The sequence below is a fragment of the Portunus trituberculatus genome, chromosome 28 (genome assembly GCF_017591435.1).
Source record: "Portunus trituberculatus isolate SZX2019 chromosome 28, ASM1759143v1, whole genome shotgun sequence".
Taxonomy (NCBI): domain Eukaryota; kingdom Metazoa; phylum Arthropoda; class Malacostraca; order Decapoda; family Portunidae; genus Portunus; species Portunus trituberculatus.
The window spans coordinates 1,687,270-1,699,301 of record NC_059282.1 but is presented as its reverse complement, the minus strand read 5'-3'; the positions used below and the strand labels follow the sequence as shown (position 1 = coordinate 1,699,301).

General features: G+C 48.5%; 1 protein-coding gene across 1 annotated transcript in view; it reads left to right on the top strand.

Moving 5' to 3' along the window:
• The first annotated feature begins 6,271 nt into the window (after positions 1-6,271).
• Positions 6,272-12,032, top strand: part of LOC123510114 (nascent polypeptide-associated complex subunit alpha, muscle-specific form-like) — a 27,481-nt gene continuing 21,720 nt past the window's right edge. The window contains 2 exon segments of the mRNA XM_045264926.1: positions 6,272-7,192; positions 7,351-9,212. Coding sequence (XP_045120861.1) covers positions 6,612-7,192; positions 7,351-9,212 — 2,443 coding nt within the window. The 5' untranslated portion in view covers positions 6,272-6,611.

The window sequence follows — 12,032 nt, the reverse complement described above, 5'->3', positions numbered from 1 at the left end:
CCAGAGTTTACTTGAGAAAAGTATGAGTTACTGGTTAACTCTTGCATTAGAGAGTTGGACAGAGTAGGGGTGAGAGGAAGAAGAAAGCCTTGTGTAGCGAGGCCGCAGGAGGAGAGGAGGGATGGAGTTAGCAAGATCAGAAGAGCAGTTAGCATGAAATTAGCGGTAGAAGATAACAAGAGATGCAACATTCTTGCGATGAGAAAGAGGCTGAACACAGTCAGTTAGAGGAGGGGAGTTAATAAAATGAAAATCTTTTGATTCCACTGTGTGAGTGGAACCCCAAACATGCGAAGAGTACTCCATACATGGACAGATAAGGCCCTTGTACAGAATTAGCAGTTCTGTAGATGAGAAAGACTGGTGGAGACGCCTCAGAAAGCCTAACTTCATAGAAGCTGTTTTAGTGAAAAATGAGATGTGAAGTTTCCAATTTAGATATTATGAGTAATGGACAGGCCGATATGCAGTGTGGAAGAGTGGGACACTTGAGTGTCATTGAAAATGAGGGGATAGTTGTCTGGAAGGTTGTGTCGATTTGATAGGTGGAGAAATTGAGTTTTTGAGGCAATGAACACTACTAAGTTTTTTCTGCTCCAATCAGAAATCTTAGAAAGATAAGTTCTGTGGTGTCCCTGGGTGATCTGTTGACTTTCTAATGGGTTGGTCGTCTCTGAAAAGACGTGGAAAGGTGTAAGATATCATCAGCTGCGTAAGAGTGGAAAGGACAAGAATTCTATTTTAGAAAATCAATGATGATTATTAGGAAGAGAGTTGGTGACAGGAGAGAACCCTGAGGAACACCACTGTTAACAGGTTTAGGAGAAGCACAGCATCACAGCAGCAACAAAACGGTCGGAGTGGAAACTTGAGATAAAGTTACAGCGAGAAGAATAGAAACCGTATGAGCGTAGTCTTGAGATCAAAGCTTTGTGCCAGATTCTATGGAAAACTTTTGATTTGTCTAACGCAACAGCAAAAGTTTCACCAAAATCTTTAAAAAAGATAGTTAGAATATAACTGTGACTCACCCCTGAATGTAACTGATCGCTTCTCGAGTGTAACTTGAACACCTTTGGATCTAGCTCATGATAGCTTGTAGGGTGCTCAGTCCCGGACTCCTGCTGGTTCATCCACTCATTAAGATGAGGTGCTAAACTTATGATGAAAAAAAAAAGAAACGCCCAGCACCATTAAATCATTATCTTGCTATAAAAATATATATGTATGACAGTATGACATACGCGATTAATGGATTATAATGATGCTCAAGTTTACGACGATGACAGTTAACAGTTGTACAGTTGAAGATCTAATAATAAAGAAAACAGTCAAGAATTATTCTTGTTAATCTGGCAAGAGTACAGAAGGAAATGTACAAAATGATTAAAAACTATAGAAAAGTGAGGTCTTAGACATGTATCCCTTTCGTTTAGCTAACTCTCTCGGACCTACTCGGGACTGGCATCTAAGTGGGCCTTTTTGTTTAGTCATTTTTGTTGCCCTTGGCCAGATTTCCCATCTTACATTAAAGAAAAAGTAAATAATAAGAAGGAAAATAGGTAGGAAGAAAGTATTGGAGACTAAAAAATCTCTTACGAAGCCACAATTTTCCATCACTCATTCCAGCAGTCAGTCAGGAATCAGCGCTTGGGCCCAGCAACACGTGACTCCGTGACAGACAGACACAGCAACGCCTTAAACCATAGAGTGAATGTGTGTGTGTGTAATTCACCTTGGTCGTCTGCTGGTCACCCAGCCAGTCTTCCTCATTACGGAGCGAGCTCAGAGCTCATAGACCGATCTTCGGATAGGACTGAGACCACAACACACTCCACACACCGGGAAAGCGAGGCCACAACCCCTCGAGTTACATCCCGTACCTATTTACTAATAGGTGAACAGGGGCTACACATTAAGGGGCTTGCCCATTTGCCTCGCCGCCTCCGGGACTCGAACCTGGACCCTCTCGAGTGTGAGTCGAGCGTGTGTGTGTGTGTGTGTGTGTGTGTGTGTTAGAAATGAGGTCAAGTTGTTGGGACATACTAGTTAATAGATTATGTTGTGTAATGTGTATTGTGTTTAGTGAAATCATCAATCTATCAGTCTCTCTCTCTCTCTCTCTCTCTCTCTCTCTCTCTCTCTCTCTCTCTCTCTCTCTCTCTCTTATTTATTTTTATCTATTTAAACAAAAGCATATACAAAGAACGAGGCTTAAAACCCCACGTTGAATTTGGAGTTATTCCAAAAGCCTATAGTAGTAGTATTTTTGAGAATACATATAGTATAATATACATTAAAACATTATACATGAAAAATACACTCCAATACAAAATAATTTCTTTACAATAACCTTACATTGCTACATTGTAAGTACTACTGCACCACCAGCCGCGACGGATGCCTGCCTCGCAACTTGTGGGCTGCCACTTTCACTTGCTGTGTGGTCATGCTCCTCACATGGGGAGTGGCTGCCACGAAAATGTTTCACAGCCTTAAGGTCCTGGCTGTGTAGGTGCGCTGGTGTTGGCTTGGGCGAGATCGGGGCACCTGCACTAGCTCGTCACTGCGTGCCGCATCTCTGGTGCATCTCTGTGCTGTGTGTGGCTGTAGCCTCAGAGGGTTGAGGTGGGAGACTCTCTGCACTTGAGTCTTGTGGCAGACTACTAGTGCCGATACGTCTCGGCGGTGTTCCAGTGATCTCTCTCTCTCTCTCTCTCTCTCTCTCTCTCTCTCTCTCTCTCTCTCTCTCTCTCTCTCTCTCTCTCTCTCTCTCTCTCTCTCTCTCTCTCTCTCTCTCTCTCTCTCTCTCTCTCTCTCTCTCTCTCTCTCTCTCTCTATATATATATATATATATATATATATATATATATGTATATATATATCCATCTATCTATCTATCTATCACCGTATTCAGAAGCGCTTTGCTCTCTCACCACGACTATTTTCAAAGGACGCAGAGATGATTAGCCAGATTATCAATTGTTTCTCCTGCTAATAGTGTAAATAAGAATAGCAAAATCTTATTAATCTGCCATTAGAACTGTATAAAATAGCTTAAAAACACTTGTAACTTTGACTAGAACCATTTGAAAGTAATGGAGGTGAAGCATAGAGTTTTTTTGTTATTAAAGTACGATCTAACTGTGTGTGTGTGTGTGTGTGTGTGTGTGTGTGTGTGTGTGTGTGTGTGTGAGATGCTTAACCCTTTGAGTACTAGGACGTATTTTAGCATGAGTTTTTGGGTGTGATTAGACGTTTATTGACATTAGGAAGGTTCTATGGAGGTCAGAAGATTAATGGCCATGGTCTCTCACTATTTCAATCCCCCATATGAGTTTCTGAAGCTGTATAAGATCACCAAATAGTAAGCAGAATGAATATGGAACCGCGCCATGGTACTGAGGGGGTTAAACTGACGAGTACAGCTTATGCCTGTATTCATAAACTCCCTGGTCTTTTATCACAACAAATTTCCAAGGCCACAGAAATAACAACTAGCACGGTTTTCAAGACAGTTTCTCCTTATGATAAACTAGAAATCTTGCTAATCCACCCCTAGAGCCATAAAAATACCCTTAAAAACACGAGTATGTGCAACTGGAGCCTCTGGAAGGTAGTGAAGATGAGAGAGCAAAGCGTTTCAGAATACAGGCCTTAGTTCCATTACGTAAAAGAGCAAAGGGCCATTCAGATAACCAGTGAGGACTCGTTTGTTTTGGTCGTCACCGCTCAGACTCCTCATTATCTCGTCAAACTTCGCCGAGTCGACACCAATCAAGTGACGTCTAAAGCTTCCCTGCACTTGAGATGTGTGGAGTTTGAAAATGTTCCCTCCTCCATCCTGTGTTTCTTTTCTGGTTTGTATCTTGTAGTGGAGAATGTTGTGGCTTATCGGAATGGGGGAGACTGTTTTTTTTATTCTTCACCATTCGCAAAAGAAAAAGAAATAAAGCAAAATAAATGAAAAAAATAAAGATGGAATAAATAAAAGTAAATAAATAAATGGAGAAATGAATAATAAATGAATAAAGGCAAAAGTGTGAAAAGCAGCTCTTGAAAACCAATAACTTTACTACAGTTTGCTCTCAAGTTTGAATGGTGACTCAGGGAATGCGTGGTCCAGGGAATGCGTGGTCCAGGGAATGCGTGGTTGTCAGATCTTGAGGAAAACCGTGAGCTGTCCTTGTAAGAAGTGCGTTGATCAACAGAAATTAAGCATTATTCACATCTAATCAATGACGTTATTGATAAGCTACAATAGGTTTTAAATCCAGGAGCCATTTTACAGTAGACAGACTATAGTTTTTGTTTTGATTGAGGTTGCAACAAATAAGAAGCCTAAATGTTTGAATATACACAAGATCATAATGACTTTAGCTGTGGTTACGAAAGAGTCCATTACGCCAGACAAACCAGAAAAAAAACACCTTTAAAAAACACAAATAGAAAGAGCCCATAACACCATGAAAACAATAAAAAACATCCTTGAAAACCTCTTAACTTCATTAAACCCATTGAGATAACAACAGATAAGACGCTGAAACGTTTGAAATATACACAAGGTCGTAATGTCGCTGGTTTGGGTGACGAAACAGTCCATAACACCATTAAAACAATAAAAAAACACCCTTGAAAACCTCTTAACTTCACTAGACCCGTTACGATTAAGACAACAGATAAGACGCCTAATCATTTGAAAATACACAAGGTCATAATAGCGCTGGTTAAGGTTATGAAAGAGCGCTGCCTTCGGACAATGGCTTTCTTATTCTTGCGGCGCCATTAACTGGAAAGGGAGAGAACAATGCCTCGCCTTCCTGCTGAGTCAAAGATGCGCAACTGACAATGCGCTGGTGATTGTCGGGGGAAGGGGGGGAAGCGTGAGATTCAAGGGGAGAGGAGGGGAAGGCGGGGAATGAGTGGCCGGCTGCATGAATAGCTGTTGTAGTAGTAGTAGTAGTAGTAGTAGTAGTAGTAGTAGTGAGGTTTTTAATGAGAACGTGATGCGTAGCTATCCATCAATACACAGACACACACACAAACACACACACACACACACACACACACACACACACGCACGTTACTCAATCGGATTCATTTTAATCTCTTATGGTCACGATTGAACAATTATTAACCTGTTACACACACACACACACACACACACACACACACACACACACACACACACACACACACACACACACACAAAAGACGTACACAAGGACCTTGGCGTGAAGGACCAATAGAAAAGGAGGAGGAGGAAGAAGAGGAAGAGAAGAAGAGAGAATGGGAAGAAAGAAGATAAAGAAAAGAAGATATTGCCGATGAAGAACAAGAGGAGAGAAGAAGAGGAAGAAGAGTACAAAAGAAGAGAGGGAAGAGAACAAAAACAGGAGGAAACAAGAGAAGGAAGAGAGGAGGAAACAGGCCGGTGGAGAGCAGTGGAGAGGGGAGTGCGGGTGAGGGATGACGAGGGGAGGCGTGGGGGAAAGTGAGGGGAGCGGTGACTCATCCTGGACAAGGTCGGGGAAATCCTGATGACGTCACACCTGCGTACGGCCTTCCCCTCACTCCCCTCACTCACCTTCACTTCTTTATGTCCACCAGCCTCCCCTCAGTCATCCCAATAGGCCCTGATTCCCCTTTGTCCCTTCAGAATGACTGGTAATGCTCAAAATGTGTTTCGTTCCTCGGTCTGATCTCTTGCTCCTGTCATCTTCTGTCTCCTGTCTATCCTCGTACCTGTCTGATGTTGAGGCATTTAGCTGTAGTGTTTATGGCTGTGTGTGTTAAGTTTTTCCCTGGTAATGGCCGGGAACACCTCGACCCAGTGCAGTTCAGGTGATAATGTTTACTGTGGCGGCATTCACACACCTGAGCGTGCCCACACCTGAGTCCCTCGTAGCTGTTCACTGCGGAGAGGACGTAAAGTGTCAGGGTTGTCAGGGCATCCATCACACTCGTCCCTCTTCTCATCCCTACCCTCCGCCCCTCCCCGCCCAGCCCCGCCCTGCCGAGGATGCTCCAATCTGTCAGGGCGAGGTCAGTCAGCGGAGATGGGATGCTGTAGGAATTCCAGGGAGCAGCAAGGTATCTGGAAGGTCGGGGTTTCCCAGTGATGACATCATTCCGTTCCCAGCGCCGCTATCGACCCGCAGCGGCCGCCCCCCAGCCCCGCGCCAGCCGTCTTGGCCTGGAAGATACCCTTGTCTTCGCCACTGCATCCCTTCACTGCCTTCCTTGACTGCTAGATTAAGTATTTGTGTGGTATGTTCACTGCAACATTGAGGAAAGGGTTGAGTTAAGGAGGAAGGAGGGAGGGCGCCAAGACAGAGTATTGCAGGGCGGTGGGAGGTGGCGGCCGGAGCCTGCGTGCTGGGCAGTTTAGTCCACGTGATTCCAGAGCTCCGCCTCATATATACTTCCTCCCTCCATCTGGTAGCTCAGTTTGTGTCCCGCCGCCCGCCAGCCGCCCCTAGCACAGCAGCTGGACGCGACATCTCGTGTGATTTGCGTCAATGAAACATTCATGGCTTAGAGGAGCAGCGGCGAGTGACGACGCGTGAGCAGCAGCAGAGACTTAAACAGTGATTGTGGCAGTCTGCGCGATGGTGGTGTGTCCGTGCGGCGTGATGGTGCCCTCACCCGGGGGAGGACGATCCCGCCGAGGCCCGAGGACGCCCAGCTGCTTTGACACCTCCGAGACAGTCACCTCCCAGCCCAAGGACATGGAGGAACCCGCCTCCGTGGAGAAGCTGACGGCAGCCAACAACAACGAGCAGACGGCGGGCATCCCCCGGCCCGCCTCCAGGAACTCCAAGAACAAAGGAGCGGCGAGCAAGGGCGGCGAGGAGGCGAGGCTGGACCACTCCTCGCGGACCACCCTCGCCCTCGCCACCACAGAGTCAGGAAGGTACGTTGGCACCCGCCCCCTCAGGTCCAACCGCTCGCCCACTCCGACCCTGCACAGGATCCCGCTCAAGAGTGCCGCTGACCAGAAACAGGCGGGCAATGGGCGGCCCAGCAAGCACCTGCCAGCTGTGCGCACCTCCCCCGCCTCGCCCCAGGACCCACAGGCACCCTCGGCACACCTGCGGGACATGAACAGAGCAAAGGTGCCCCTGGCAGTACCGAGAAAAAGCTCATTGACTCAGAGGCTTAATGAACTGAACGTCACTAACCAGAGAAGGTAAATATTTGGCCCACTCCTCTCCCAGCTCAGACTTGTCCTTGCTGACTTGCTGCCCGCTACTCCTTGTCCTCATTGGCTGCCTTGACACAAAGCTTGATGTATCATACTTTCCCGTGGCCGAGCACAATACAAAAGTTCCTCTTCCACCCACCTAGGCTACTGAAGCAGGATCTCTCGCCTCAAAAGAAACAGCTGCGCAGCGCCAGCCCACCGTCACCGCCCCTGGCCCACCACACCTCCCTATTGTACCAAAACATTGCCCCCTCCACACCCACCACTACTTCCACGAGCCAAGAGGTTATATATGAAAACCTCAAGCCCTACGCGAGGACCGGAGCCAAGGGGATACTAGAGGAGGTGTCCGCGCCCACGCTCCCAGCCACCCCGGAGCCTGAGGGCACCACCGTCTGGTTGTCAGAGTCCTGGAAATACAACACCATCAAGAAGGCGCCTGACTTCAACATTTTTGAGATATCAGACGCTGAGTCCAGCACGAGCCGCGCCAGTACAAGTCGTGGCAGCTCCCCGTCACCAGGCCGGGGTAGGGCAAGGAACACTGCCTCCCCCGCGGCCTCAGACGCCGTCTCCACCACCAGCGGCGGCAGCTCCTCGTCACCACGACGGGAAAAGAAGACGCTACGTAGTCGCCTGCCCATGTTCATACGGGAGAGAAAAGGGAAGGAAAAAGAGGGAGACGCGACCCCCGCGCAAGTAGGACGGCACGCCCCCCGAGGGGACAGGAAGCGTGTCCACCAACCCCAGGGTACCGGGAGTCCTACCCGAGTGCACGAGGCCAAGGCCCCGCGCGCCGGGGAGAAAGGCGGCAGTAATCCTGCGGAGCACAAAGGCTCAAGAGGCCCAGCGGGGATTCCAAGGGACGTGCCCACACACAAAGCCGCCTGTCAATCAGATGGCGAGGACAGCGCGTCTAGAGCGTCAAGGAGGCTCTCCAAGGCTTTGTCCCGCAACACCGTCAGCGATTCCTCGGATAACGAGGAGCGATCAGTGAGGCGCGGCAGCCCACTGGGCCCTAGGCAGCCGCCTGGAGTGCCTGCCGCTCACCCCAGCGAGGGCCTGAGCGGGGAACTAGATGCTGCTGGCAAATTGATGAGAAAGGCACCGAGCAGCACCCATAGTGAGTCCTCTGACTGGGAGCCCGTCAGCCTCAGCACGGGCAGCTCATGGCAGGACCTGACCCAAGACCTGATCAGCGACTCCTCGGATGGCGAGGGCAGCACCTGGCTGAGTCAGTGGGTGCAGGAGGCCCGCACCAGAGCCAGGGCGTCCCTGGGCAGCGAGCAGGGTGTGTGGGCGGGTGTCGGGGCAGGGGCTGGGTGGCCTGGGTGGGAGCGCCGTGCATCACCGGGCTGTTCCCGCTCGTCACCTTTAATCTCCCCCGCCGCGTCCTTACGCTCCCTCCAGCCAGGCCGCCCCGACCACGGCGACCCGCCCCCCTCGCCCCGCCTGCCTCTCACGCCCCCGGCCACACTCAGCAGGCTCAGGAAGACGCACGGGTGTCCTGGAGGCGTGGCTGCAGGCCTCAGGAAGCAGGACGTGCCAGGCACCCTCAGCAGGGCTTCCCAAGCACTCAGCGGCGAGGAGAGGGGCGTGCCGAGGCAGCCTGGCCACGCCCACCCTGCCAACCATAACAAGCACGCCCAACCCGCCACCCATAACAATACCACGCCCGCCAGGCCCGCCCACCCCATTAGCCCCGCCCACTCCAGAGCTGATCCCATCAGCCCCGCCCACACGCCCATCACCACCAAGACTGCCTTCCCCACCACCACCACCACTATGACAAGCCCCGCCCACAACTCCAACCCACCCACCGCCGCCCACACATGTCACCCGAATACCCCCAGCACCGCCACCACTGCCACCACCCACGCCCCCTGTGCCACCAATCCCGCCCACTCAGAGCGGAGGGGGGCGGGGACAACCGTGGTGGGGGCGGCGCACCACCACCACCACCACCACCCACAGAAGGCCAGCAGGAGCCTCCCCCCACAGACAGGTGAGTGGCGCCAGGTGCTCGCCGATAAATCATGTACAGGTGACGCCATTACTGCCGCCTTGCCACACACACACACCCTCACGTCACCCACACACCCACACCCACACTTCACCCACACGTTGACACCCTCACCTCACCCAAACACTCACACCCACAGCTTATCCACACACTGACATCCACAGCTTATCCACACGTCATCCATCTTTTCTTAGTTCATCTCTCTCTCTCTCTCTCTCTCTCTCTCTCTCTCTCTCTCTCTCTCTCTCTCTCTCTCTCTCTCTCGTACGTTGTAGTTTCTATGCTTTCTTTAATGTTTTTTTCCTCTATTCACTCAGTTTTCTTCTTCTTCTTCTTCTTCTTCTTTATTTCAATCTATCTCCTCATTTTTAACATCTGTCTTTTTTTATCTATTTCTTTCTCTTCTTTTTTTTCCCATCTTATCATCTTTTATTTTCCTTATTCCCTTTTCTTTTCCCCTTCTTTTTTTTTCTCTCAAATTTCTTCGTCCTTTCCTCTCCTCTTTTCAAATAATCATCCTCCGCTCATCTCATTCTTCACACTTTCTCTTCAGCCCTCTTTTCCTTCCTCCTTTTCTCTCCTCTTTATCCTGATTTTTCCCTCTCATCTTAATCTTCTTTCCTTCTCTCTCTCTCTCTCTCTCTCTCTCTCTCTCTCTCTCTCTCTCTCTCTCTCTCTCTCTCATTATTTTCTTCTTCTTCTTCTTCTTCTTCTTCTTCTTCTTCTTCTTCTTCTTCTTCTTCTCTCTATCCTATTTCCTTTCCCTCTTACTCTTCCTTTCTGTTTTCTTTCCTCCTCTTCTCCAGCAATCTCATTCTCTTTAATCTTTTTTCCTCTCTCTTTTTTTCCCCTCCTCTCAGTCTTCCCTCAGGCTGGTTCGGGAAATTTGCATTATTCATGAGGGAAAATAACCTTTGAGAGGGAAAAAATGGGAAATTATCAGATATATAACAGTTTTCCTTATTTTTTTTTCACTTTCCGTCATTGTTTTAAGGTGATTCTCTCTCTCTCTCTCTCTCTCTCTCTCTCTCTCTCTCTCTCTCTCTGACGCGGTGAAAATAACGTTTGTTCCGTTTTCTTTGTTCATTAAAGACAGATCATTACTCACTCTCTCTCTCTCTCTCTCTCTCTCTCTCTCTCTCTCTCTCTCTCTCTCTCTCTCATTTATCACAGTCTCGCATATACAAACTTTTCCTCTCATTTAGTCCTCCTCCTCCTCCTCCTCCTCCTCCTCCTTCTCCTCCTCTTCTTCTTTTTCCTCTTCTTCCTTCAGGAGATAGGTTATGAGAGGAGGAGGAGGAGGAGGAGGAGGAGGAAGAGTCTCGGTGTCAAATTCCAAGGGTTTGTTACGGTTCAACTTTCCTCTTCCTCCTCCTCCTCCTCTTCCTCCTCTTCCTTGCATTTTTCTTTTTCTTTTTCTCTTTTCTTTCTTTTCTCTATTATTCTTTCTTTTCTTGGGTTTGTGTTCTATTTCTTCTTCTTCTTCTTCTTCTTCTTCTTTTTCGTTTCTTTTTCTTCTTCTTCTAGTTCTTCTTCTTCCTCCTTCTCTTTCTCTTCCTCTTTTCCTCTTCTTCTTTTCTTCTTTTCTTCTTCTTCTTCTTCTTCTTCTTCTTCTTCTTCTTCTTCTTCTTTTTTCTTCTTCTTCTTCTTCCTCCTCCTTCTCTTTCTCTTCCTCTTTTTCCTCTTTTTTTCTACTTTTTCTTCTTCTTCTTCTTCTTCTTCTTCTTCTTCTTCTTCTTCTTCTTCTCCTCCTCCTCCTCCTCCTCCTCCTCCTCGAAAGGACCAACAGGTCTGTTGCTGTTTGGCTTTCCTTTGTATTCCTTTGTATTCCTCCTCCTCCTCCTCCTCCTCCTCCTTCTCTTTCTCTTCCTCTTTTCCTCTTTTCTTTATCTTCTTCTTCTTCTTCTTCTTCTTCTTCTTCTTTTTTTTTTTTTCTTCTTCTTCTTCTTCTTCTTCTTCTTCTTCTTCTTCTTCTTCTTCTTCTTCTTCTTCTTCTTCTTCTTCTTTTCCTCTTCTTCTTCTTCATCTTTATAGTTTACCCTTTTCCTAATTTCCCATTTTCCTATTTTCATTTTTCATCTCTCTCTCTCTCTCTCTCTCTCTCTCTCTCTCTCTCTCTCTCTCTCTCTGTTCCCCTCATTTTTCTGAAAGCAGAGGGGAAACAAAAAGGAATGAGGAGGAGGAGGAGGAGGAGGAGGAGGAGGAGGAGGAGGAGGAGGAGGAGGAGGAAACAAAAAGGGAGGAGGAGGAGGAGGAGGAGGAGGAGGAGGAGGAGGAGGAGGAGGAAGGGAGAAGTTCATTTCAGTGTAAGAAAATGTTTGGAGGAAAGAGAGAGGAAAAAATGCAGTGGGAGGGAGGGAGGAAGGAAGGAAGGAAGGGAGGGAGGGAGGGAGGGAGGAAGGAGGAGGAGGGAGAGAAGGATGGGACAGGAAAGGAAGGAGGGAGGGAGAGTAGGAGAGAAGAGGGAGAGTGATGGAAGGGCGAGGACATGGGAGGAGGAGGAGGAGGAAAAGGAGGAGAAGGAAGAAGGAGAGGAGGAGGAGGAAGAAGGAGAGGAAGAGAAGGAGGAGGAGAAGGAGTCGGAATAGTTGAGGGGAGGAAAAGAAAAAGAGAAATAGGTGGAGGAAGAGGAGGACTAAAAGGAGGAGGAGGAGGAGGAGGAGGAGGAGGAGGAGGAGGAGGAGGAAAAGAGGAAAAACTAGAGCACAGAGAGAAAAAAGAATAAGAAAAGAAGGAGGAGGAGGAGAAGGAGGGGAGGAGGAGGAGGAGGAGGAGGAGGAGGAGGAGGAGGAGGAGGAGGAG